At 41.2% G+C, this 26440-nt stretch overlaps 4 protein-coding genes across 7 annotated transcripts; 2 read left to right on the top strand and 2 right to left on the bottom strand.

Annotated features, from left to right (window-relative positions):
- Nucleotides 1-539: 539 nt before the first annotated feature.
- LOC124185771 (cytochrome c-1-like) lies at nucleotides 540-1233 on the bottom strand. Its single transcript, XM_046576867.1, has 2 exons — nucleotides 944-1233; nucleotides 540-750 (listed from the first exon to the last, which is right to left on the bottom strand). The coding sequence occupies exons 1-2, from the start codon at nucleotides 1068-1070 to the stop codon at nucleotides 566-568; spliced, it is 312 nt and encodes a 103-aa protein (XP_046432823.1). The 5' UTR covers nucleotides 1071-1233; the 3' UTR covers nucleotides 540-565.
- Nucleotides 1234-1379: 146 nt separating this feature from the next.
- Nucleotides 1380-5078, bottom strand: LOC124185768 (monocarboxylate transporter 9). Its single transcript, XM_046576860.1, has 9 exons — nucleotides 4564-5078; nucleotides 4140-4266; nucleotides 3242-3456; nucleotides 3065-3155; nucleotides 2669-2970; nucleotides 2349-2575; nucleotides 1987-2279; nucleotides 1733-1924; nucleotides 1380-1650 (listed from the first exon to the last, which is right to left on the bottom strand). Exons 1-9 carry the CDS (start codon nucleotides 4720-4722, stop codon nucleotides 1499-1501), a joined length of 1758 nt encoding a protein of 585 aa, XP_046432816.1. The 5' UTR covers nucleotides 4723-5078; the 3' UTR covers nucleotides 1380-1498.
- LOC124185770 (monocarboxylate transporter 1-like) lies at nucleotides 4672-11104 on the top strand. 4 transcript variants are annotated; one of them, XM_046576864.1, is made up of 11 exons: nucleotides 4672-4742; nucleotides 6833-7004; nucleotides 8168-8294; nucleotides 8374-8517; nucleotides 8615-8742; nucleotides 8995-9132; nucleotides 9282-9444; nucleotides 9509-9724; nucleotides 9812-9967; nucleotides 10040-10231; nucleotides 10319-11100. In XM_046576864.1, the coding sequence occupies exons 3-11, from the start codon at nucleotides 8216-8218 to the stop codon at nucleotides 10486-10488; spliced, it is 1386 nt and encodes a 461-aa protein (XP_046432820.1). In that variant the 5' UTR covers nucleotides 4672-4742; nucleotides 6833-7004; nucleotides 8168-8215; the 3' UTR covers nucleotides 10489-11100. The 4 variants fall into 4 exon arrangements, with proteins under 4 accessions (XP_046432820.1, XP_046432821.1, XP_046432819.1 ...); XM_046576865.1 differs by lacking the exon at nucleotides 4672-4742 and having other exon boundaries at nucleotides 6880-7004; nucleotides 10319-11104; XM_046576863.1 differs by lacking the exons at nucleotides 4672-4742; nucleotides 6833-7004 and adding an exon at nucleotides 7693-7882 and having other exon boundaries at nucleotides 10319-11102.
- Nucleotides 11105-12366: 1262 nt separating this feature from the next.
- LOC124184814 lies at nucleotides 12367-26420 on the top strand. The gene is made up of 20 exons (XM_046574918.1): nucleotides 12367-12509; nucleotides 12672-12763; nucleotides 12904-13174; nucleotides 13897-14144; nucleotides 14212-14539; nucleotides 14630-14857; nucleotides 15074-15268; nucleotides 15919-16081; nucleotides 16463-16466; nucleotides 16678-16683; nucleotides 20458-20580; nucleotides 20655-20781; nucleotides 22554-22697; nucleotides 22856-22983; nucleotides 24104-24247; nucleotides 24328-24539; nucleotides 24645-24785; nucleotides 24858-25128; nucleotides 25213-25540; nucleotides 25622-26420. The coding sequence occupies exons 1-20, from the start codon at nucleotides 12449-12451 to the stop codon at nucleotides 25978-25980; spliced, it is 3573 nt and encodes a 1190-aa protein (XP_046430874.1). The 5' UTR covers nucleotides 12367-12448; the 3' UTR covers nucleotides 25981-26420.
- Nucleotides 26421-26440: the final 20 nt, after the last annotated feature.

The following is a 26440-nucleotide window of genomic DNA, read 5'->3' as shown; positions in this document are numbered from 1 at the left end:
AGTAGCAAAGTTCGATTTGAATACGTAATTAAAAGGTTAAACGGAAGCGGCAACCACTAGCAGGTCAAGATATACGATGTATACTAAGTGTATGCATGGTTGAGTATTTTTGGTGAACGTAACAAGTTAAAGAACTGTAGAAATGCCTGTAACGTGATGCGTTTATTTTTCTAACCATGAGCAAAAGCCGCATTCAATATCGGACCTGAACGAATGAAGAAGTTTGAAAACAGGCGTGTAGTACATACGTAACATCGACGAGATCACGGAGTTTTGACTTTAGGTTGACTGTGCGTAGGTAAATAAATCGCGGGAAAGAAGAGGCTCAATTTACATCAACAGAGAATAACATTGTTAATTAGCCAAGACTCATTTTGCTACATCACACAGATTTCGGACTAAGATCACCGAGAACAATTTGTGTTTGTTTGAAACGAATCCGGGGTCTTGAGTTTATGATTATGAACAAAATCAAATCTTTGCCAGAAATCACGTACGATTATCAGTTTGACAAAACGTAGTTCCAAATTTACAATTTAACGAAGATGCTGTATCAGCGTCCTGATTACTTCTGACTGTTCAGAAAGGCGATAACGTCTCGTCGATCCTCGGCCTTTTTAATTCCGGGAAATACCATTTTGGTACCAGGTACGAATTTCTTTGGCGCTTTTAGATACTCGTCCATATTATTGTCGTTCCAAGTAACCCTTTTCGACTTCATCGCTTCGCTGTACGCGAAGCCAACTGCACCTATGTATTGGCACTCGTTAAAAAACGGCTAAAGCAGGCACTAATCGGGCATAACGGTCACAGCCGGTTCTACCGACTTTAATATTCTCCCCTACATCAATCAAAACCTAAATCACGCTGACCGCATATTACCGGAACTTTTAAATCACGTTGAATATAAGGAAGCGAAATGACCTCGCCTGGTAAGACTCACTGCCACTTGACCGGCCTAAGATGCCGTTAAGGTTAGGTCCAATCTTGTGCTTTCCACCTTTATCCATCGTGTGACAAGTGGCGCAGAGTTTCGTGAATAATTTCTTTCCGTTGGCTGCGTCCCCCATGAATTGCTTGGGTGTAGAGTGCCCCGTTCCGCGACCCTTATAAATTGAGCCAAAGCTCCGTTCCAAGTTTCTCCCAAGACTATAGTCAAAGTCCAAGATCCACCAGTTTACAAGAATGTAAGTCACCTCCGGTCTGTCACATTTTGAAAATTCACCATCCTGAAGTGACATTCACGCGAAAAAAACGAAGGAGTCAAGACGTCAAGATTGGCGAAGTCGATCAAGAATTAGCTTTCGGTAGCGAGATCTTTATGGGTAATTTTTGCGAAAACCGGAAATGGGCATTGAGAGAGAAATTACAACCGCACCTCAAACAAGAAATAATACTAATTATTACTCATAAATACATAAAAATAACTTAGCATAAGTAAAACAGTATTTGCGCCAAGTTCGCATGGACATGGTAGTTGAGCTAAAAGTAACAAGGGTCAATTCCCGGTCGCTATTCCAGCTTTTTGTTGTTTGAGAACATATTTGTGAGCCAAAAGTTCGATAGTCCAAGGTATGATGCAGAGTAACATTACCCCTATAAGCATGTACTGTGCAATAACATAGCTGCCGGTCCAATCCTTCACGAGTCCTGTGTACAAAAAAGTTCGACACATTGTGTTACGTAGCTCGACATGTGCCATTCGATGACGCTTCGGATGCGTGACACTCACCTGTCGCTGGGGAAATAAAAATCGTAAGACATCCATTGATGACTGAGAAGAGCCCGTAGGCTGCGGAGAATTTCTCGATGCAGAAATGTTCGGCGAGAACCAGTGGCTGAGGTACTAGAAACCAGGAACGTGCTAGTCCAGAGAATGACATCACGACGATGATGCCAATCAGAGAAGTGCAGTATAAAAACGCTGTGAACGGTGGACCGATGTGAAGGGTGAGCCGAAAATGTAAATGGTAATTGAAAGCTCACCTAATCGACCACAAAGCAGAGCATAGGTCGCCCCAAGGACTAAATTCCTGGCTTTCACCTTGAAGAACATGGCGAAGACGACGAGAGCAACTCTGGATACCAACTCAGCAATGGCGGCTGCAGTAAGGGCCAGAGCAGTCTCCTGCTTGTTGTATCCACCGTTGGCCATTATTATTGGAACAAATGAACCGAACGTCAGGTCACTCACAAAAATGAAGCTCATTCCCATACATATATTAACAAAGGAATGGTCGTGCAGCAGCGACACTTCGAAGAAGTTTCCCAAGATTGACCTGAATAATGAAAGGTTGACAATTTACGAATCGTTCCGATTTTAGCTGAAGAATTACCAAATATCTTACAGTATCGTCTTTTTCTCCGTAGATTCGTTCTTCTTTGTCACATCGGCGATCGAATGACCCACATCACCAAACGCCCCGATACCCGGCATGCTGGACACACTTGTAGCCGTTATCATGGGAATTTGATTCGACAGCATGTCCAGAGTTGACCCCTTGCTTTTCCTAAAATGACATCCATTCTCAATATCATAATCGGAATCGACGTGATCCTCAGACCGATGAGGTGCCTGAAAAAATAAACGAGTTGTGCATGGCAGGATAAGCTCGTTACAAAAAAAGCTATGCTGACTGAAATTAGAGTATAAAACTTTCAAGTGCACCTTCAAGCGATCGATCAATAGCGGCTTTTCGTTCTCCAATTCGACTCTGAGGCTCGGAACGCTTTTATTTTTCTCCCAGCCTTGTTCATCGTCCAAATATTTTCTTTCGATTGGAATAATTTTTTTCCCCTCGATTAAAATGTCATTATTACCACTGGATTTAAAGTTCGTTACATGTCCAACATTTCCGCCGGGTTTATGCCTAATTATTTTTGGTTTTTTGAAGTGGTTCTCCACTGGACTTATCGTGAACATTCCAAGGATTGCGTGGAAGCTCAGCCCAGCAAGCAAAGTCAAACAGCCTGAGGCCGGAAAAAATATTATGAAGGATGGCCTGATGGCGTGCCGAAAATGAGGAAAAAACTATTTGGTGCAAGTTTAAGAGTAGTTTCTCACCCCGAAACCCATAAGTTCTTAGGAAATACTCGATTAGGGACGGATAGAATATTGCGCCAAAACCAACAACCACTTGTTGCGCAGTCATCACCTGGAATCCAAGTTTATTGTCAGTGAAAGAGGAGGTTTATTTTAAAAAATCTCGATCGACAAGAGAGGTTGATTATTATTGGTTACCAATGCCCTGCGCTTGACAAAGTATGCGTTCATACTGGTGTTGATGATGCTGAGAACCATGCCGACTCCCATCCCTTGGATAAAAAAGCAGGCCGCCAGGTAGGGTACGTTCGGGATAAAAATCGTGGCAAAATTTGCAATTGAAAAAATCATGGCTCCGCACACAGCCACATGCCTAATGTTGTGCCTCTTGAGAAGCCCGTTGCAGAAAAGACCTTGGAAGTAAACGACATTGATTTGCACATGGATCAAGGTACGAATTTTATCGGGTGCATTTCTTTCTCTCAGACTCTGACCGTTTGTATAAAATACATGCGTATTTATTTACGAGTATTATTTTTTCCAACTACGTCACTGTCCTGAGAACACGCAAGATATGAACGGAATTGGTCGCGTCAACTTTCAATCCTACTATGAAAATATCCGCTCCGCATGTTAGCCTCTGTTGATGAAGCAGTCTGAAGAGGATGAAGTGATTTGAAAATTTTTTAACATTATACAAAGCTGACAGTGAATCTTAGCAACGTAGTTTTCTGGGCTACGCTCATAAATAATGTCCCGTGTAACGAGAATTTTTCTTACGTTCTCAAAATTACCCAATTTACGTAGTTATCATTCTTTCTTTCGCAACTGACGTGTTTGACTTGAGCTTAAATGATGCGCGTCACGTTTAATTAACCTTGTGCGAGATAAAAAGAAACACTACTAATTGAATCGAAGACGTGATCCATGTCTGAAATGAGTCTATTTTATTTACACGTATCTTTTGCGATTGCAACAATGTAGCGGTTAGATCGCTAATCGTTTTGCTTTTTCTTTCTACTTCACCTTTTTATTATTATTCGAGAAAACAAGAAATGTCCGTATTAATCATTGATCGACGATTTGAATAACTTACCGGCAAATGAAAAACTGAGCATGAACATGGCGTTCATCAAAGTTAGGGCTGATCCATCACTCCCGGTCGTTTCTAAAAAGTCGCCGTATACTAATCCAAGCGATGATGTCGGGCAGAGACAAACTATCTGAGGAAACGGTTACACACGTACATGAGCCTCCGTAAAATACGAAAGCCTAAATCTCAAAGAAAATTATTTTCATTGCGGCATAAAAAATTAAAGGTCAATACATCGCGTTCAATTAAAAATGTTACAATCCTGATTACTGCCCGTTATCCTCAGAAAAAGAGGTTATTACTAGTAGAAGAAAAAAAAAACGTTGCGGGTTTGAAGAGGAACGTTTTATAGACTAGATTTCGGAATTTAACGGTGCAATCAATAAGATGCAAAAAAAAAATATATAGACACATATTGAGTGCCTACGTATGATATGGCAGTCCCTGCGGCAACCATCCATCCCCAGCCCCCATCGGGTGCCAATTCTTCCGCAGTCGGTTGCAAGACGCGCTGTGGAAGAGGCGAAGCGATTTCCTTTTTCGATTCATCCTGACGATGTCCGTCAACGTTTTGTGTCATCGTCATCGTGAAACTCACCAATTTTGGTAAATAAGCACCTTGTTATTTCGTTTCAATATTTATTTACGTACAACGTCCGTTTTATTTATTTTTTTACACGCATTGCTTTTGTGAAACAGTCTTCTTTTCTCTTATTATGGCAACCCTCGTGACACCAGCATAATAATCCAGTTCAATTAACAGCAGGTAAAATTTTTAAGTCAAAGTTTAACGTGTCTCCTACGACGTCTATTGGAAAAGTGAGAATTAAACTTTTGTCGGAGAACGCCGTCCAATTTCAACCGCACAGAGAACGGACTAGAGTCCAATAAAAGGAGCCGAACGTCTACCACTCTTACCCGGCTTGTTTATGGAAAAGACTTTATCTGTAGTCAGACTAACTGTACATATGGGTGTCTCATGAGTTCATCACCGCTCTTATCCGCCACACGTACGAACGTCGGGGGTTAGTTGCATTGAGATATCGTTCTATTGGAATGAGAAAAATTCAACAGTCATCCTTGCTCCACCGACCCATTTACCTCATCTTGTTGAAATTTTCGTTCATAACGACAAAGATTTAGTTGAATACGTTATTTTATATTCAACGTGACGAAACGTGGGCTTGTGATTAGTACTCTTTTCCTACAACAAATACTGGATATTAATCAAACAATTAAAAGCGCAACTCACGTTCTTCGCAATTCTGATAAACCTGTTCATTGAACCCTCTACTGCATGAAATCTTGTTCTTTTTCAGCCTTGGTCGTGTCATAATCACCTTATTTTCAGTAGTAATCGCAGGGCGAGTGAAAAATAAAATCGTTGCAATTTCTCGAGACTCTCAATCACCATTTGGAGTAAAACGTCGGTGACAATTTTCAGACCAGATTATTTTCAATTACAGGCGATATCTACCCGTTTGACCAAAATAAAAATCAGCAGGGATAATTTGTTCGAAAGACACATGCATATTGTATCATAACGTTCCGTTTTTCAGATTCAAGTAGTGTTAGTAATTTTTAAAATAGGCAACACGAATGTCCCTAGTCTGATTCATTCTCAATGTTTGTGCAGATGACCTTGTGCAATTAGTGGAAAATCTCCCACTCAAAGTGGAGTGCATGTTTGCATCGAATCCAGCGTTTTCCACAGAGATCAGCCGAGCGGTTCGATTGCATCTAAATCGTGTAATAAACCTCACGTGGTAAATCACTGTGACTTGCGAGTTTTACCTAGTCTCGCCCGTATTCCGGATAAAATAAATTTGTAAATACTTGCGTAGTCACGCGGCAAATAACAACGATTGTGTACACAAGTTCTCACAGCGTTATCTCCTCAATAGTCATGAGGTCTCAGCTTCTAGAAAAAAATCGTGTATCCATGTTCACCAACATAACACGAACCTTATTTTCCCTCTTTTTAATCTCGGTGTCCATTTTTTTTTCTATTGCGCGACATCCTTGAACCAGAAAATCTATGTAACAGAATCGATTATGAATTAAAATGTGCGTCGTGTTTGCACTGCAAGATTATGCGCTCCATATCGATAACTTCATCTGCAACCAAACTAAATTCGTCCCTAACGATTCTTCACTTCGACGAATAGACGAGTATCAGAATAATAATTTCTTGTCGATAGTTTAAGTAAACCAAAATATCTAAACCTGCATGCTTGTACAGGTTTTGTGTTTGGATGCTCTACTTTTGCGTATATCTTTGAAAATTCTGGTCATTTTGCAGCAATACGCCGATAAACGATAACGCCACCCGTACAATCTTATAATCTGATATTTTAACTACAGACAAGTTGCCCATTTGTTGTGACGTATAATTTACTGAAGAACGAAGAAACGATGCTGCATTCTCTTAAGACAATTTGAATACGGAAAGAACCGTATTTGCTGTCTCGTAATATGACGTTTTGGTCAGGCTGATTTTGGTTTAAAATATTTAAGATCATCCAGGGGTCACAGGCAAGCTCTCTGATTTCAGCCGTTACATCGAATACGGATGACATTCTTGGAAGCTACGCTTCACACCTGAAGCAAGGCCACTCGTTTATCATCGCAGCGCTTCGCGGAATACTATCTTTAATAATTTATCGATGCATAATATTTTTCTTTTCTTTTCGCAGAATACCTATTTGGATCTACAGTAATGAACCGGGAACGCGTATCTAATCACTTGACCAAAATGGTGAAACTCCAAGGGTGCAAGAATGTCGCCCAGCTGGACCGATTGATTCAAAAACAAGGAGTCTGAAGCTTTCGTCCCGACTGTTGACCGTGATCACATGGTGGGAAAACGTGAGTCACATATTTGTAATCATTATAGATACAGATTCAAATTATGCGTGGAGGGTTCACAGTTCAGAGATAATGTTGAACTTACTATAAAGAAGTAGAAATTATCGTGGCGTTCGATTACTTCTCCTATACTTTAGCGAAAATCAACGACGTTAATTACTGTTTCGAACGAATAGATATAGAAGTGTAACATTTTTTTTTTTCATTTCGGAATCGCAACTTTTACACTGAAACGTAATTTGTTTCACAAAAGTAGCTTCAGTTATACACCGTTACATTGACGGAAACAAGTATTCATGTCCTTTCGGTTGGTTGCGTTGAAGATTTTCAACTTTATACTGTTTGAGAATAGATGGATAAACGGTACAGTTTTCTGTGCTTATGGAACTGAGCATTCAGAGGATGAAACATAGGTGGTGGTACGGCTGTTCTGTAAAATCTACCAACAATGAGACATGTCAAAGTTCGCTTAATTGTAAATGACACGCATGATCACATGAAGGTGGATTGGACATATCGCCAAACTGGCACGCAGTTGTGCGTAATCCGATTACCGTTTACGTTGATATAGATGATACGCAATCGCACCATCTCGTTTCGAACTGACAATCCATCGATCGAAGTAGTGATAAAATGGTCTCATTGTCAATTGATATTGCCTAATGCCGATATCGCCCGTGGAATTCGCCTGACGAATTCTTTGAGTCTCGGTTCACCTGACGGAACGTTGTATTTCGCATCGTCAGAAACGGGAAGCTCGTCCTGGTGAGACCGGAAAAGTTTAAGAGGATCTCATCATGAAGGGACAGACCAAGAAGCTCGTGCCACCGGATGGTGGGTGGGGATGGATGGCTTGTCTGGGAAACAGTCTGATAAACGTAATCAGAAAAAAAATTTCCGAACATTATAACATTACTTGTGAACAGTCTTCCAATGCCGAGATAAAACGGTTTTCTCGGCGTGATGTTTAAATCTACGCAATACCCACCAGTTCTGAAATTTTATTTGCCACGTTTCTTATCCAAGCACGTTCGTTGACGTCAATTTCAAGAATCATAAAGATGTCTCAACACTATTTCTCTTGCACAAAGTAATGGAAAAGATGAAATAACAGCAATAAACTTATATTGTAGGGTGAGTAATTACGTGCAAATATTTTTCAGATCTCGCTTCGTTCTTTGGACCCATCATTTGGCCTACTTTTTGGAGATATGCTGAAGGAACTGAACGTAACAACGGTTGGAGGCACCTTGATAATAGGGATCCTCGAATCAGTGGTGAATTTCTCAGGTAAATATATCTTCATCTTATCTTCCATTGTATCCGAAAAGTTTGTAAAAATGAAAAGTAATCAGACCTGTTGACGTAGGTATGTTCGTGGGTCCGGCGATAAAGAAATTCGGCTGTCGTAAAATAGGAATAATCGGCGCCTGCTTAAGCTGCACAGGTTTAATCCTAACGTCGCAGGCAAACAGCGTAGCTTACATAATCTGTACCTACAGCGTCCTCGGTGGTTAGTATGATAATTGATGAAACAAAAATAATTCACGAGAAAGTGAGTCTGTAACTATTACGTACAGTACTGTATGGTTATTGATGATTTCCCCCAGGAATTGGGATAGGATTTGCAATGTCAGCAGGTTTCGTTTCACTGCATAGCTACTTTATTCAGAAACGAACCCAAGCTGTTGGACTTTCAATGGCCGGTACTACTCTGGGAATGATGTGCATGCCGCAGGTAGGGCTCCCAGATAGAACACACGTGTAGGTAAAGTCTAAATGACCGTCTAAAATGCGTATAATATCCGTAAAATGCATTAATTTTGGATAATATACATATTATAGACGGTCGCATAGACTTGATCTATAATACGTGGGTTTTATCTCGGAGCTGATTTATTATTTGCCATCCACCGCCATGTTCCTCTTTGCCAAATGATGCACACGACGATGAATGGTGGATGAAATGGTGAATACGCTGGTTTTGTAGATCGTGCACTTACTTCTGATTCACTACAATTTTCGCGGTGCCGTTCTCATCATCGGTGGCTTGGCTTTGCATTCAGTCCTTGGTTCTTGCCTCCTTCAACCTGTATCCTGGCACTTGGTACCAGATCCCGACGACAAGGTAGGACAATGTCTAAAACCGTACGAGAATTAAAGCGCGCAAAACTGTCCAGTCTGATCACACTGATACTTTAAATTCTTTAATTTGGTGAGGAGATATTTGTAGACCAAAAGAAGAGAAATGGTGTTAAGTCATGAAAAATGTTCTAGCTGAAGTCGGAAACTTTAAAGTCAAACGGGAGGGTGTCGGAAGGAGAGAAGCTATTGAAGAAAGATGACAACGGGACGTCGAATGGATATCGGCGAAAAAGCACTTCCTCTGACATGTCTAGCGTGGATCTATCGACGAATAGCGTATCGACCGGGAACAATAGTGAGTTGCGGTGTAACGTGGTGAACCACGAGGTGCAAAGATGATTGAGTCGAACGGTTTTTAGATAAAAAATTACAAGATCACGAGGAAGACTCTGAGAAAAATGAACCGAGTGACGAGCAAACGGCATGGCAGTCGGCTAAGGCAAAAATTATCGCCTTTTTCGACTTGGATTTACTCACAAATATCACGTACCTTAACACCGTTATCGGCGTTGGCTTGTTCTCGTTGGCGGAATCGAACTTCAAAATGATAACACCGTTTTTCTTAGCAAGCATCGGTGAGCTCAAAACAAACGCTTCTAGTCTCCATTCTTGATTGAACGGGGTTTTCGCAACAGTAAAAGTGATATGAAACGTATTTTCAGGGATGGTGCCAGGTGAGATAGCCTTTTGCCTTTCTCTCACCGCCTTTGCGGATGTCGTGACCAGACTAACGATGCCAATGATATTCGGAAAGTTGAAACTCGCGAACAGGAAGGTCTTTTGGGTCAGTTCATTTCTGGTTGGCATCAGCCGTTCGAGTAAGTGTTAGGTGCTCGTAGTTTCATGACACCGAATAAACAGCGAGGTTACGTGTGGAAATTGGTTTTCAGCGATGGCGCAACAAGTGGCGGGGAAAATTCTGATGGCCAATCTGATTTTCAATGGATTCTTACGCGGCATTACGTTGACGAATCTCAATCTTAGCGTTACCGAAAGTTGCCCACCCTCCAAAGTCCCCTCGGCCCTGGGAATGTTGATGGTTTTCAAGGGTCTGTTCGTTGCTGGCTTAGGGCCTGTATTAGGTACGTTGAACATATTCTCAACGATCTTTTGGAGCTAAGAAAATGTGTCATTCAAATTTAAGCTGATTCACCGCCTGTAATTTTCAGGGCACATCAGGGACTTGACTGGAAGCTATCAAATATGCATACACTCGATGACGGCATCGATTATGCTGTGTACAACATCATGGGGGATAGAATTTGCAGTGAAAGAAATTCGCAAGCGAATGGATAGCAGTTCCCAACGCGAGGTTGGTGTCAGGAGTAAAATGGTTTAAACTACCAGGGAATTGGCGCAATGATCATCACCGTAATGAATTACTGTCTGCACTGCCGATCCGTAGACCTCATTGATCGATGATCGCAAGTGAAAATAAGATTGAAGAAAAAGAGGACAGTAATGCTGTTCTCATTTTCTTTTCCTTTTTTATTTTTTGCCAAAACTGTCGAACAATTCGTTCGTCAGGTTTAATTTATACGGAGGCAAGATTAAGAGAGTGATCGATAATTATTTCAATGCATGAGCAGCGTTGTCTAGATACATGCGTAGCTCGTGTCTGTGATAAAAGCGCATATCAACTGTGAAACATTTGCGTGGATAAGCATTTGAAGCGATTAATGGCGTTTCAGTTATCTTTATCCACTGGGATCAACTTCGCTGGTTCTTAAATAATTTATTCATTGACCGCTATATCCGTCTAAATCCGCAATATGTAAGCGAGAGTACAAAATAAGTTGGTAGATATTCATGTACAAAACACCGCGATATAAAATGCTTAGCGATGGAACTTTAGATATTCAAGCTGTAAAATAAATACGTTATTTATTCTATTCATTCTATACTTCATGTCGGTCCATTGGGTCTCGTTCGCTGCTTCGCCCGAGGTGAAATTATCAAGATAACAGAGTCTATCGCTCTATCAAATTTCGCCATGAATCAAATTGTTATTCAGGTTTTGACGGGTAATTTGAACCAAAATTCGAAACCAACTTGCTTGCCGACCTGCAAAAAGTTTTACAACACGTGGTGCGATCTGTAGTCGGTTTTCAACTCCAACTCTTACGGATCCAGTTTGTAGCATGCGGGAATGACCGGTTATCTTTCTCCGTCGTTCAAGCGTGCTCTCTTCTTGCCTCTCTATTTCTCTCTTACCGTTAGCACGCGGGGCAAGAGTGAAGCTGGCCATTCGCCCCGCATTGTGTTCTGCTGCGACGGACTTGATTCGTAGTCGGCCCTGTCGCCCTGCATACGACTTCGAACCGTTGTGACGCTGCGACATTACGTTCGTATTGTTTGTAATCGACGGATGTAAGTGTGAATAGTGTTTTTCCGCTCTCGGTGTTTGATGTGTGACGAACGCTTCATCAGAATGCTGATTATTGAAGTCGTGAACGAGGGTCTTTTGAGAAAAGACGTAAATATCGAGCAGACATTAAACCAAACACACCGATTTCCCGCATCTACATAAGTCTGTAGAGTAATTCTTGTGCAACATTGACTTGGAAAAATGGGGGGGGATTTTACGAAAAAGGTGAGACTTGGCTCCAAATTTTAATTGACGAGTCGACTTTTAAGCTATTTGAAATCGTGAAAATTGTGGATTATCAAACGATTTGAACCTATACGGCAAATCATCCTCGAGATATACCCGGAATTTTATATCCAAAGAAATTCAATGAGTTGTCTGTGCGAGAAAGATAAGAACCGATAAAGAAAGTTACCGATGGATCATCGTTGGAACAAGGTCCGTATGCTCCTCGTTTTCTTTCTTTGTCAACAGTTAAATTGAAAAGCCAATAATCGTGTGTGCGTACGTTCAGACCCAAAACGACACTGTTCTGCTCTTTGAACACATGAACCACAATGCAGAATGAGTTTGTAATTTTCAGAGTAGATAGTAGAATCCAATGTTTAAATCATCGCATCCGCACCGTGAGATTAAACGAAGAAAATCGGAGGCAATTACAGCGGCTGATAATTGCCTCTTTCTCTCCGTCTAACGAAGTCGGTCTTCGTGTGTATCTATCCTACTTTTTCAATTATCTTATCAACTGGGTCTAACAGCTATTATCTATATCTACTGTTATATCTGCGCTATAAGTGATGCGCAAAGAGGCGACATTTCGTGTCGGCACATCACGAGATAACATGACTAAATTGCAATTGTGAGTTTTCACTCCAAGAGGTCAGGCCCTTACGACTGCTTGAGAAGCGAGACTCAGTCACGGGGGACGCTGATGATCTTTACGAAATCCTCTCCTATTATCTCAAGCGTCATAAAGTGCAGGATTTTGAGAGGTGACATTTTCACGGCTTACTTTATCAAAGCTGGTGGTAAATCACGAGTTACGTCTAGCTGTAACCGGTGACACGACTTAACGTAATCTGGCCAAATCGAACACTCGTACCGATATATCGGGTTCCGACAATTCACTACTATCATTGTTTTTCTTCTTTCAGAAATCCGTAAACAAATTTTGATCCCGAAGATGTCCAGTGCCCCTGACGGAGGCTGGGGATGGGTCATCGTGGCCGCCGTCACCATCAGTAACGTAAGATGACGTGAAATTCGTTCTTTTCTGACCAATAAACTAGAAGAACTGTAGTAATAATCGTAAACTCTACAGTTTAGAGATAAAAGATTGATAATTTCTTATTCTTTGTCTTCGTAACAATTTGTAACATGTTCCAGCTGGCGCTCTTACCGCTTCAGCAAAGCTTCGGTCTCGTGTTCAAGAGCCGGTTTACAGAGCTAGGAATGACGGCAACGGAGATGTCATTCATTTTCTCTCTCACCGCGGCGATTATGGGCAGTCTTGGTCTGATAAACGGACCTCTAATGAAGAAATTCTCGTTCCGAACCGTCGCCCACTTGGGAACAACTGTCATCTTCTTCGGAATCTGTCTTACCGCCTTTGCCGATTCTTTGGGGACCATAGTCGCCGCCTACTGTATTTTCATAGGTATGATATTAACGATGCGATAGCCACACCTTGGATTTTCGTGAAGTCGAGTCGAACGGTTGTCTCGTGATAACGTCGCTGAGTTTCTTCAACGTTTGCTTTCGACATGTCGTTTAAACACCATAAAATTCAAAGTACGAAAACAGCATTCAAAAGGTATACAAGATTCGGAAATCGTTGACTATTAAGAAAAAAGTCTTGTATTTAACAAAGTAACTACAAACTTTTGTTGCGCGCTGCCGTAATTGATAAGAAGTAAATCTGTAGACGACTGCTTATCTAATCTCCTCACTAAAAGTCACTTCGTAATTGAATCGTGCTATCGAAATTGAAGCAAAACGATTCAATGTTCTTGCCGAATGTTCATGTCAAACTGTCTCCTATTCTTGTTATTATTGTGGAGATGGATAAAAAAAGACATAATTAAGTGTCGAACACGGTTTTCATGACTTTGCGCCTACTTCGCCCGAGTGTTTTAGGACAATCTTCAAGTCAAGCAATATGTATTAATTACTACCGGGTCGTGAAAACAAGAGAGCAGGGGAAGTTGTTCCTTTTTCCATACGACATCCGGCGTTTCATACCTTAATGTTTCAATGACATAATAACGTCCCGAAGAGAATTTCTCGTCAGCCTCTGATACGAAGGGGCGATAGTAAAGTATTCGTATTATCGCTTCGACCACTGAGTTGTATTAATCACACACTTTGCTTTTCCTGCAGCCATCGGACAAAGCATGATGTACTCCGCAATCAGCTTGGCTCTGAACACATACTTCTGTAAGAAACGGAGCGTCGCAATGGGCCTGACGATTACACTCTCTGGCTTGGGTCCAATAGTGATGCCCCAGCTGATAGTCAGGCTTCTGAATAACTACGGAACGACGGGAACGATACTGATTCTGGCGGCAATTGCGCTGCACTCTTTTATCGGGGCGAGTTTACTGCGTCCTCTGGATACAAACGGCAAGGTAACACTGCGCTAGGGAGCTGTGAAATACTAGGAGTACAGAATGTGTCATTTTTCAATTCCCAGAGATTTCGGACGTGGAACAAGTCCCAGTGGCTTCTGGAGACCCGGAAGCCCGGAGTCGCGACATTGAAACCAAAAACAAAATCGAGACGGCCGATGATTCCAGCAAAAGTTCCGCCCCCGCTGCTCTGGAGGAAGTCAAGCTAATCGTCAACATTCGCGGGGATGAAAGCAAGGATAAAAAATGCGATACCATCGTAGTCGAGGATAACTTACTGCCCTTTTCCGCGCTGGAAGAATCGAAAACGAAAAGCGAGAGCATACTGTCGAAAATTTCAGCCAGCCTCGACCTCGATCTTCTCCGTAACAACCACTTCGTGGTCATCGTCCTGGGTGATTAATTACTCTTTATTGACGCATTGATCTTCCATCTAGCTTACCGATCGTCAATCCTCTTCATCTGTCTGTTTCCACTTGTTTCAGGAATGGGGATAACACTCGTATCCGAGTACAATTTCAACTCGATGATACCCTTGATACTCTCAGAACTGGCGAACCTCACACCCTCCGAAGTCGCGACGGTAATGTCTGTCCAGGCCTCGGCGGATATAAGCGGAAGGCTCTGCGTTCCCCTGATCACGCAGAAGTTCGGCTGGTCTTCTATGAACCTCTACGCCGTTTCCCTCTTGGGCTCCATCCTAGGACGATCGGGTGAGAGTTGAAACAATGCACGTCGTTATTTCGAGGTCCATGTTATGCCTCTTTTCAATGATTAGCAACTTGTGTTCTGTTCCTTCTTGGAATAGGAATGATGTTTTCATTTGAGCAAACGATAAGGATGATTAGAAATGATAACGTCAGAAAAGGAATACTTGTATTGGAACGTGATTGAACACGCTCTAAACCAGTTAAAAAAATATCCCCCAGTTCTCGCATCGTGGAGCAGCTCGTACATGGTAATAATTGCGGCCTCTCTGCTCATTGGCATCGCCAAAGGTACCAAAGCCGTATTCCAAGCCCTGGTTGTTCCAGACAATGTTCCCCTGGCAAAGTTACCAGCCGCTTCCGGTCTCCTGATGATTTGCAATGGTGTCCTCTCGATAACCTTGGGTCCATTGATAGGTGAGATTGTTATACATGGTCGATAATATCCGGATGAGGGTCAAAAAGTAAAGTGGCTACAAGTAAAAGTCTCAGAATACCGAATTTTCGAAGATGCGAAAACCTGTTTCGTGGAGTTTTGAAACTTGGGAAGTTGTGGTATGAAAAATTTAAAACGTTGGAAGGTAAAATATGAAATCCAAAATATAGAATCTTTGGAACAAATAAGATGGGCGGGGTACAAAAATGCGAAAGATAAAAAATTCGACGAGACGAAATACCGAAAGTCAAACTACCGACAATTAATAACGTAGAAAGACCGTCAATACGACAAGACGTATACATGAATTTATGTCGTCATTTTTTTTTTGAAGAATGGCCAGGAATCGAAGGATAAAATATTGAATCGTGAAAGTACCGAAAAGTCAGATAGTTGCCTTTTCAAATGTCAGATTCGCGCCTTTTTGGTCTTTCGGGATTTTGACCACCACCCTTTACCTATGTGTATTAATTCTATGAATCCATTTATAGCTCTGCGAAAATTTGGTATTGTGACTCCTGTATCGCCTCGCCATTCTACTCTCAAGCTCCGGCTATCTTAATGCTAGAAATATGCCTAAAATAAATTTTAACGATGGGCAAAAATGATTGGATAATCGTGAATTTCGTAGGCTTGGTTCATGACAAGACCCACAGCTATGTGACGTCTCTTCATTTCACATCAGCCCTGAGCCTCTCCTGCATCCTTCTATGGATCGGCGAACGCGTATACAATTCGAGCAGGAAAACTTCAAAAGAACCGAGTCAAGATGGGAAAAACTGTGAAGAAAATTAGTCATCTTGCTCGTAGCGTACAGCTGTTTTGCATGCATGCACAAGGACTCTTATAGAATTGTACAATTGAATTGGAAATAATGAGTTGCAACGACAAAAGCATTTCTCAATCAGCGTACGGTCACTTGCGCGTAACGACTGAAGGATGTACAGGAGTGTAGGTCGAAGTCGTGACAGGTCAATGAAAATTATGCAAATTGTTCTCACTTTCATTTTTGTGATTTTACATTAATTCTCATGGAAAACTGTCAGGCTCTATATTGAATCACGAAAAATTAAAAATAATATAAATCCGATATGGTTCAGACAGTTGATTTTCAAATTTTACACAGGTGTTTGAAACGAAAGTGAGAACAATTTGTATAATCTTCATTAATCTAGCACGGTTTTGACCTGTACGTCTTCAAAATCGAATGCAGAACAAACCGGGGCCAAGCAAACTTGACTCTAATCGTAAGTAGCAAGTCGAGTGGCTAAAATTCATCAGCTGTTCGGAACGTCGAGCAAAAATGATGGAGAATTTATTATGAAAATTCGGAAGCTTTATATCAATTATTGAAATCAAAGCAATTAACAAATAATCCATGCCTCTACAGATCTGGGTAAGTTTAATCTGTAACATGCACATACGCATGTATGTATTGTACATAACCACGTTCCAATATCCATGTCGAGTTCAAAGTAATATTGGACCATAACGTTTAATTTGTAAACCCGAAGCGCGTGATCCGCGCACTTTCGTTCAATAAATTAACTAGTCGTTTTTACATGTGGCAATACTTAATGATCCGTAACAGTCCGAGTACGTCCTCGTTTAATTTGATATACTTTGCACGTGGTCATGCGTACTACGAATACGATTTAAATATCATCACAGATTTATTATTACATTAGGTTCGGGTCATTGAATTAACATCGTCATCTGCAATCCTCTCGCGGCGAAACGAAATGAATATCATTCGCCTGCCACGAGGCTGAGGAAAACAGCGGATAAGAAATACGACGAAGTATAAAAGGCAAGGTCGGAAAGAAGAATTGGCACGTATCCCGGAATTTGGCCGAAGGTGATTCCCTTTCCGTTTGACGGTCGTGATCGTCCGAACTTCTCGTAGTTTCGACCTTAGGAAAATTTGTCGACTTTATTCATCGTCGTTTACGCAAGTCTGATGCCTACGCAGCCTCTGCGCACGTGCAGCGCTTCTGGTGTATGCTTCGAGAATCTCGTATCCACCTCGCGTTTCATGGAGTCGTTTCTCCGCCGCGTGACCAGTTCTCGGTTATCCGCCACCGCGTGTTCATGGCTTCCCGTTATTCCCGTTATTCCCGTTACGATGCTTGACGAAAACTTATTTTTCAAAACAAATTTCCCTCTCCTTTAGCTAGCCTTTATATTTTATAAAAAAATCATCGACGGTTGCTGTATTTTTTTAACAAATATTTCTTACCCTCCCTCCCTTGTAACCTATTGCTCGGACGTTATTATCGGAAGCTCCGTGACGCACGTGATCGGTGTTGCCTGTTTGTGTGGTTACTGAAGTGTGTGTAGTTTATAAGTAAGGTGAAATTTGTTGTACTACGAGTTTTTAGCAGATTCTAATTATGTCATCCATTGAATTAGGGTTCAATCAGCTGTTGTGCTCCATTCGCGCCCTCGTGACCGTGCATGCGTATTTCAAATTCTTCTATTGAAATACATTCAAATTTTCCCTGACACAGTTTAGAGAATTCTAGAACCGTTCCATCTACCCGGTTAGGTGAAACTATAATTAAGATATTCTGCTGTCCATATAGAAGTACTGTGTTGATAATTATGACGATTGAATACGTTTTTCAATTATATCATTTTCACGTGGTACGTTGTACAACCAAGGCCATAATCACAATGACGCGAAGTTCCATACGTCCTTGAGACTGTCCAATGATCTTAAGGAATAGGAGAACCGTATTTGAAATTAAGTAGTTTAATTTGTTGAAATAAAATCAGTTCAGGGTACGGTTCGGTTAAAATTTAAGCTACGAATTATGTTCGTGTATATTATATTGGGATCGAAATCACCTAAACATTACATAATAATGACTGCGAATTCCGTAACACTATGAAATTCGAAACTAAATATATAACTAGCGACTGATAAGTAGAATAAAAATTAGCTTGCAGTTGATTTTTTACTCTTCTTGTTTGCGAGATAAGGATAAACAACTGTTCCCAGACCGTGTAAATAAGCATACCTATAATCGGGTACATGAGTTTTATTATACCTATAAGCGAGCTATTCACTCCGTGCAAGCGATAAAGATGAATCTTTAGAACGGATCTTGCCGGAATACCCGTATTTGATTAATTGTATAAATGAAAAGACGGGAAAAACGATTTTTTATTTACATTCATTTGTACGAAATACAGAGATATAGGATTATCGGATGGGTCATCTGTGTCTACTCCTGTATGTTTTCTTTACAGCTTTCTGCCGGTTTATAGCGTTACATGGTTTATTAAATTTTTCTGTTATTGTTGTTGTCACCGTTGTTGTCGTTATTCGTCATTGTCTGGAATTTCACACACTTGTTAGGAAAAATAGTATATGGAACTCGTGCGCGAAACAGGTGATTTCCGCACTCGTTGTATAATGTACCATTGAATCGGGTAGTCGTTAATTTTACGTCCAAAGTTGATAAGACCAAGCTAGAAGCAATAAATTAGACATCTATTGAATGTTTTTAGGGCCTGTGAGATGATTGACTATCCATATCTGTACGATAATCACCGCGGCCTTTTTGCACGCTATCATCGATGAAATGCTGTAGGCTCACGAACTACTGGAGGTAAAGATCGCACGAGAAGAGGGAAAATATAAGAAATTACGACATTACCGCGTATCGCCACAAACATGCGATAGCTAAACCAGAATAGCTGATTCTGGAATTAATGAATCGTGATGAGCGACTTTAACCTAGGGGCGGATATTTATCCGTCGGTTTCGTGGTAGATATTGAGTCGTCAAGTTGTGCAGGAAAATATCCGAGAAATTCTTTCGTTCCCATGTAGGAACCGATACTTGAAGAAAGTCGTGCGAATCGTGAGTGAACAAGCTCTCAAGGCATTCCGTTAATTACAAGTTGTTTGGTTTTCTCCACACTCGGAGATGCGAATGTGTTTCGTTTGAACGGCCGAGGTTCCCGACATTTATCAAAGCTCGTCTCGTTCTCTGATGACCCTCAAGTTCAAACGCGTGTGGTATGCACTTGGGCACTTGGCGCTGAACGACTGACGTCGTCACTCGAATTACATCGAATTTAAAACGTACGATACGTGTAAAACGTAATGTTATGCATTTACAGCTGATTTTCTCAGATGCTCACCCGATACAGGTGTATAGTTTAAATCAATTTGTATTACTCCGATGCAGACGGTAAAGTTACAGATAAGATATGTACCGAGTATTTTGCTTGTTAAAAGGATTTCACAAATATCCGCGATGTAGTGTGTAGATATGAAGAGACCACGAGAAGTACAAAATAAATACAGCCAATAAAGTAATCGTGATTTGATCTTATGTGCGTTCTCATATCGTGGGTCCAAAGTGACAGTTTTGAAATGAATGGGATTGCGGTTAGAAGGTTTAAGGCAAGAGCACGCGGTTGCGTACAAGCTGTTGTAAGAGAGAGGATGGTGCGCGCAGCCATGCGTGCGTGATTCAAACAGTAACAATAATACAAGTCAGCTGGAAACTGAGAAAGATCGACTACAGTGATTGCATGAACACTACTCAAGGCCTGTGCCCTGCGTATAGTAATGAAACGTTGGCACCGATACGACGATCTCATTTCTTTCTTGTCGTGGTAGAGTAAGGTTCACCAACTACGGAAACAAGATCGTACCATCTACGACAATCTGCAGATTCGACGAAATCTCGTGCAGTCGAAAAACGAACCAGTTTAACCCAAACTAATCGGTCACCTGATCAGCCGAATAGCGGTTTACTGTTATATTATAGTATTTGCGTAGAATTGTTTTTTTTCTTTCTTACACAGAATATAGTTACTTGAATATTGAGGGGCGTGAATAGGCCTGATCAGTGAGTGTGGGTGCAGATCAGGTTGTAAACGATTTCGATTCTCTTCATTTAAATATCTCTGATCTTTTATTTTCTATCGTAGATCGAATAATCCCAGAATTCAATCAATGTGAGAGGTGAAAACAAGTCAAGAATCAAATACCTCGCTAAGTGTGGGAAAAATGTGCCAGTTGCGGTTACAATAAATTCACTGTAGTAGTCGTTGAACTTGAAATACTGTTCCGATGTGGTCAATGTCTCAAGTGACGTTGTCTGACTGTTGAAATTAGCAAATAAAGTTACGGTGAAGTGATTGGCTAGAATAAGGAAGAAATGAAACAACAAGAGAAGCACGATGACGATGATAAGAAGCAGCAAGAGCCGTTTATCGCTCCGGATGGAGGTTGGGGTTGGATTGTGGTCCTTGGAGCAGGCTTCGCCAATGTGAGTTGACATTCTTCCTTCGATAGTCAATTACGTCTTCTGAAAAGTAAGTCATGACCCTATTCCCATTACAGTTCTGCATATTCCCGGTCCTCCAGTCTTTCGGTATCATATTCCGAGATAAGTTTGAAGATCTGGGAATCACCTCCGCGCAGACGACCACCATTATCAATACGAACAGTGCGGTGACCGCGTGCATAGGTGAGTGTCCGGATTCCAATCGAAAATTTCTACACGACCAAATCTGTGTTTGACTATTTTCAAAACGTGTTGTATAATTTTGTACCGTGCATGTCGCTAAAATCCTCTGGAGTAAGTACGTCAATGAGACACATTCACATGTCCGTGCTTAAACCAACGCTGCACGTTCGAAAAACGATGCCTGAAATAAACCTGACGACGATAATTATAGAGGATCGAGGAATTGCGTCTACGTCGGCGTCACAGAGTATCGATTACTGACGCTCTACAGCCGTCTTCCGTTGCTGGAGAGAACGCACAAAATGAATGGAAAATTTATTCACTTTAGTGTACGTGGAACGTTTGAAACCTTGGCAAAATTTACTGCTTTGCTGACATCTGAAACGCTTTGCTGTATCCTCATACACATAGAGTAAATAAAAATAGGTGTTTTCCCCCACCAGGAAACCACCCACCTAGAACGTAAGAGAGCAGTGTACTGTAGACTGCCCGTGGGTCAACTCATCGTGAATAAACGAGCCTTGCTCCAATCGACTGTCCGGTTTAATACCACCAACTTCTAACCGTCTTCCCTCATAGTCATAACGACGAAGATGGGATCGAAGACTAGTAAGCAGAAATCGAACGAATCGAGCCAAGAATACGTCCAGATACTCAGAAGCCTCGCAGAAAAATGTAAATTCCCAGCAGCTGAGATAAAGAACCACATCATAGACCAATTAATTTCTGGAGTTAATCATCAGCTGATGCGCTACGAATTATTGAACGCATCCAATAAACCCCTGGGCGATTTCGTGGATTCAGCAAAATGGTCTAAATGGCAGATAAGCAAGCAGCGGATCTGAAAACACGAAGAACTTCAAACAATCTGAAAAAGTCAGTAGGGTCATCCGCTGTATCACACACTACAAGTGCGATCACGTGGCATCACACGAAAGAAAGACAACAACAAGAAAGACGAACACAAAAACACGAACAAGCCAGCAAAAAGCCCCGAAGTGTTCCTGTGTGGAAGACACCTGTACTTACTTACTCTATGTACACAAGGAAACAGCATGCTTTACGTTTACTACATAATTTGCATGGCTGGGACATGTGAAGAAATGATAGTTTAAATTGCTGTCCACAATTTCACTGATAGCCCATAAATGAAATCAAGTTCGACGAATATCGTGAAAGTCGAACAATTTCACAAGTGAAAGTATCTGTGAGACTTGCATAATTAACACCGCAAGCACTTGCTTACAATTATCCTCAAGCATGAAAAAGTTAAATTCAGTAAAATCTTGTGACACCCATTAAAAAAGGTTACTTTTAACTGAGATCCTAAAATTTAAACGTGCCAAATTTCGTGCTGTTATAATATATCTCAAATACATAATTATCACAATTGTTAAGTGCTATCAGAGTAAGGCGCAGCAAGAAGATCCTGCAGAATAATCTGGATGATCTCACTAGTCTTTTTTTTTTTCTTCATTTGTAAGTCTACAAGCCGCAAATATCTCGGCAAATATTGTATACGTACTAGATTAAAACCTTGAAATAATGCCAGTTCTGATAAGACGATTGGGCAATCAAAGTTTTATTAGCCTGGAAACAAACAAATTCATACTGATCGTCAAGTGTAATTACTACGACCGAAGCGGGTGTCTCACTTGAAAACAAGTCTTGATCCGATTGATAATCGGCAAGACACAAATATTGCTGCTACTTCTTTATCTGCCGTTGATATTGATCGATTTTTTTTCTGATCTGCACATTTTATCCCACAGGTTTGGCCAATGGACCCCTCTTCAGAAGATTCACATACAGACAAGTATCACTCTCCGGAGCTCTGATCTGTGCAATATGCGTGACTACTTTGTCCACCATGAAGACCTTCACCGGGATTTTAATATTTTTCTCCATTCTTTTCGGTGCGGTATACGAACCACATTTTTAATTAGAATTAATTAATTCCCAGTTGAGTTTACCCGAATGAAATAGAAGGACATATTCAGATGTTCAGCATGGATACAACTCTCCGAGCAGTTTACATTGACTAGAATTTTTAACTAACGACTTTTGCATCTAGGCGCGGGTACCGGAATTTCGTCATCAGCAAACTCGTTGGCTTTGAATACCTACTTCAAGAAAAAAAGAAGAATTGCAACGGGTTTGAGCTGGACGTGTACTGGTCTAGGGCCAATTATCATGCCTCAGGTAATCCGGGATTGGTAGAAAAAATACTCAACTTATCGCCAGATGTTTGGAATCTTTCAAAACCTCGAATATCGATAATCGCAATATATTTACTCAATGCTTGCCGCTTTATGCTTGCAAGGTTCTTAATCATTGTCTTAATTGTGATCAATTTTTTCCATATATATTCGATCACCATCAAATCATTGTACATTGATTAAATCAAGTAATTATCAGATCAGAATTGCGTACACCGCATCGTCCCAATAATAGATATGACTTCTACTGCTCGGAATCGTTTCACTGGAATCAATAAGCCGCCACATGTCTACAGCTGACGCGCCTGCGTGAGCTGAAAGCAAAAAAATAATCTCCGGTACGAAGGAAAAAAATCATGTATTCGAATTTGATTTACGTTCAGATAATTCTGCACATCACTGTCGCAACGAAGAAACAAACAAAAATGAATTGCATGACAAACGTTATTATTCATTAAGCGTAATAAAACGTTGTAGACATTACATGGAAATAATAATGAGGCAAATATCTACACGGTTTTATCTTGGAGTGTAATAAAGCCCGTTCAAGTCACGATTCGAACAAAAACAAGGTTCGAAGTACATTGATTTCGCAAAACTGGTTGACCCCTAAATAAAGATCGTAAATTTTTATTATTGGCATTAATTATACCCGTTCTGTGTTGAGCTGTGTTCGGTCATTGACATGCAGCGCCGGACAACTGCAGACATCGAGAACGTGAATAGAATTCAGGGAAAGTAATTTCCGGCTCGATAAACCGGTTATAATAGAAGTGCAAACCTGTTCAAAGGAAAGTATTCAATTGGAGAGATGAATCGTTTTTATTCCTTTCTTTTCGTTTTTTTTTTTTTTTTTTTTTTATGCCGCTGTTCAATGGGATTTCGTGTGGCTCGTAACTTATCACTGTTAATTAATTACTTGCAGAGTTGTATTGATAATTATCACCTGTGTGTTATTTTGCGGTCTGAGTGCCGAATACACACTGTAGCGATTTTGAATTGCCGTAATCATTACGCACTTATCAGCCTGTCCTTGCACACTTCCATAAAAGAAGGTCGAGTGATGCCGATAGCTGATCAACCTGCATTGGTTTTTTCCACAGATCATCACTCCGCTGTTGCCGATTTTTGGAGTCGCAGGAACTGTGCTAATTTTCGGCGGATTTGCGTTCAACGCTGTTCCCTGCGCCCTTCTACTGCAGCCAGTTTCGTGGCACATAAAGAAAAAGAAAGCCATCGATCGAGCGGTAAGATCCTGTAGATTTACTCCCGTTGGTCAACGAAGCTTGGACGAATCACAAGACATGACCGCACTTTGCTTTAACAGGAAATTGACGAAAGCGGGAAAAGTCTTTTGAACGAATCGCAGAGTAAATCTTTGGAGAATGTTAATGAAAATACGAAATTGGCCAGGGAGAATCGGTTCAGCGAAAGGTTCAGCAGTCAGTATCTTTACTACGATGATGAGGAGCACGGCGCTTCTGGAATCGACGTCTTCAACCCCGGAACACCGATGATGTCAAAAGCGAACGATGGATGGTCTGTTAACAACAGTCAAAGACTGTCTTCAGTATAATTCTGCGCTAGAATTAATAACGCCAAAGAATGACGAAACCTCTTGTCAAAAATATCCCTTTTTTTCAGGTATTCCCGACAGTCAATCGCGGCTTCGAACAACTCCCTGGCTTCGAATAAAATATCAAATAGGGAGAATTCTCAAAAAAATTTGAGCAGGTACCCGTCAGTGAGTTTAAGCAGACATTCAAGCTGCAAAGCTCTGAGCAGGTAATAACATGCACGCGGTGAAAATTGCTCGTCTTGAATAAATGATTGAACTATAAAATTTCTTTTCGACAGGCAAAACAGCGAGAGCGAATCGCGAAGCAACCCTTCTGAAAAGCTCCCGAAACGAAAACTCTCGAATCTACCATCGGCGATCAATTCCCCGTTGGTTATGGTGAGCGAGTCCTGTGAACACCTGGACGAAGGTTGTAACAAGGAAAAATGCAACAACGAGGAGTGCGTTAAGAGGAGGTTGGCTCAAATCTTCGAAACTAGGATGAACACCCCGGAAACTACGCCGGACAATCAAGTCGCTGAAACCGAGAACGAATACAAACCGGTTCAAGTAATGCCTTGATTACCAATGAATAGCGTTAAGCAACGATTCGAGTCGATGTATCTATTGGCGCATGATAAAATCACCTTTCAGTACGATCTCGGGGCACCGTGGTACAAGCGGTTCTTCAAAATGGTAGTTATCTTCTTCGATCTTGACCTACTGAAGGACCTGAGTTACGTGAACTTGATGATGGGCGTGACGTTTGCGAACTTTGCAGAGATCAATTTCTCCCTGTTAACACCTTTCATCCTGGCTGAGTACGGTCTTGACCCCACGGAAAGGGCAATGGCCATGTCAATTCTGGCTGGCGTCGACGTTGCGACCAGGCTGTTGATACCGTTCGTGGCCGGGTACATCGGATGGCAAAACAAGTTCTTCTTCGTCTTCGGTGTTTGCCTAATGGCAGTTGGTCGTGCCGGTAATGCCCTGGACCCAAGATTCCGCAAATAGTAATCTTTGCAAGCTGACGCGAGCCTCCATCCTTTCCTCTTTATTTCAGTTCTCGCCCACATGCACAGCTACTGGATGATGATGTTCCTGTCTGTATGGATCGGGGTAGGAAAAGGATTCAAGACCATATTCATGGCTCTGGTTATTCCGACGCATGTGACCCTAGATCGGCTGCCAGGAGCTACTGGCCTGCAACTCATCTTCAGTGGCATCATGTTCCTCGTCCTGGGTCCAGTTGTTGGCTGGGTTCGTGATACGACCGGTGATTATACCCTGATGCTCCATTTTCTAAACGTCTTCACGTTCATGACGTCCATATCTTGGATTACCGAAAAATGGATAACCAAATGGCGGCAGAGGAAGAGGATCGCTGAAGAAGAGTGCACCGGAGACGTTGAGAAGTCTTGATGATATTTTAACAGTCGTCTGATGCGGCGGTGAAATAGATCGTGAATTCGGAACCTGATGTATATAATATGAATATGAGTACATTAACCAAAACGGATCTCGGAAGAAATCTATAGCAGTATTAATCGGTTGGCATACGAAGAAGGAACGCTGTTCCTCTTCACCTATAAATATTAACAGTTGTATCGTAGGTAGCATATTATATATACGTGTATTTGAAACGACCATGGGTCACCAACACGTACGAACTTGAATACTGGACTCTTGCTCTTTGGGATCATGAGAACAAAAAATAGTCGAGTAACCGGAAGATAAAACTGAACACCAATGACGTGCCTCAAGTAACTAATAATATCTTACTAGAATTAATTTATAATACCAGACAGAGATATGTACAAAAAATAATCAATTGCTGAGTACAATAAATTTTATTTTTTGTACTTGGTAACAAATCAATAAT

This window comes from Neodiprion fabricii, chromosome 6 (genome assembly GCF_021155785.1).
Source record: "Neodiprion fabricii isolate iyNeoFabr1 chromosome 6, iyNeoFabr1.1, whole genome shotgun sequence".
In the NCBI taxonomy this organism is placed as follows: Eukaryota; Metazoa; Arthropoda; class Insecta; order Hymenoptera; family Diprionidae; genus Neodiprion; species Neodiprion fabricii.
The sequence above is the reverse complement of the archived record's forward strand: the minus strand, read 5'-3'. Positions and strand labels throughout refer to the sequence as shown.

Coding starts and splice junctions, on each gene's coding strand:
- LOC124185771 (XM_046576867.1), bottom strand. CDS start 1,070: ATGGGGGACGCAGCCAACGGAAAGAAATTATTCACGAAACTCTGCGCC. Junction 751..943: donor CTTAGGCCGGTCAAGTGGCA/GTGAGTCTTACC, acceptor GCCAATACATAG/GTGCAGTTGGCTTCGCGTAC.
- LOC124185768 (XM_046576860.1), bottom strand. CDS start 4,722: ATGACGATGACACAAAACGTTGACGGACATCGTCAGGATGAATCGAAA. Junction 3,156..3,241: donor TTGTCAAGCGCAGGGCATTG/GTAACCAATAAT, acceptor CTTGGATTCCAG/GTGATGACTGCGCAACAAGT. Junction 2,576..2,668: donor TATTGATCGATCGCTTGAAG/GTGCACTTGAAA, acceptor TTATTTTTTCAG/GCACCTCATCGGTCTGAGGA.
- LOC124185770 (XM_046576863.1), top strand. CDS start 7,802: ATGAAGGGACAGACCAAGAAGCTCGTGCCACCGGATGGTGGGTGGGGA. Junction 7,883..8,167: donor TGGGAAACAGTCTGATAAAC/GTAATCAGAAAA, acceptor AATATTTTTCAG/ATCTCGCTTCGTTCTTTGGA. Junction 8,743..8,994: donor GAATGATGTGCATGCCGCAG/GTAGGGCTCCCA, acceptor CTGGTTTTGTAG/ATCGTGCACTTACTTCTGAT.
- LOC124184814 (XM_046574918.1), top strand. CDS start 12,449: ATGATCTTTACGAAATCCTCTCCTATTATCTCAAGCGTCATAAAGTGC. Junction 12,510..12,671: donor AAAGTGCAGGATTTTGAGAG/GTGACATTTTCA, acceptor TTCTTCTTTCAG/AAATCCGTAAACAAATTTTG. Junction 24,248..24,327: donor AGAAAGCCATCGATCGAGCG/GTAAGATCCTGT, acceptor TTGCTTTAACAG/GAAATTGACGAAAGCGGGAA.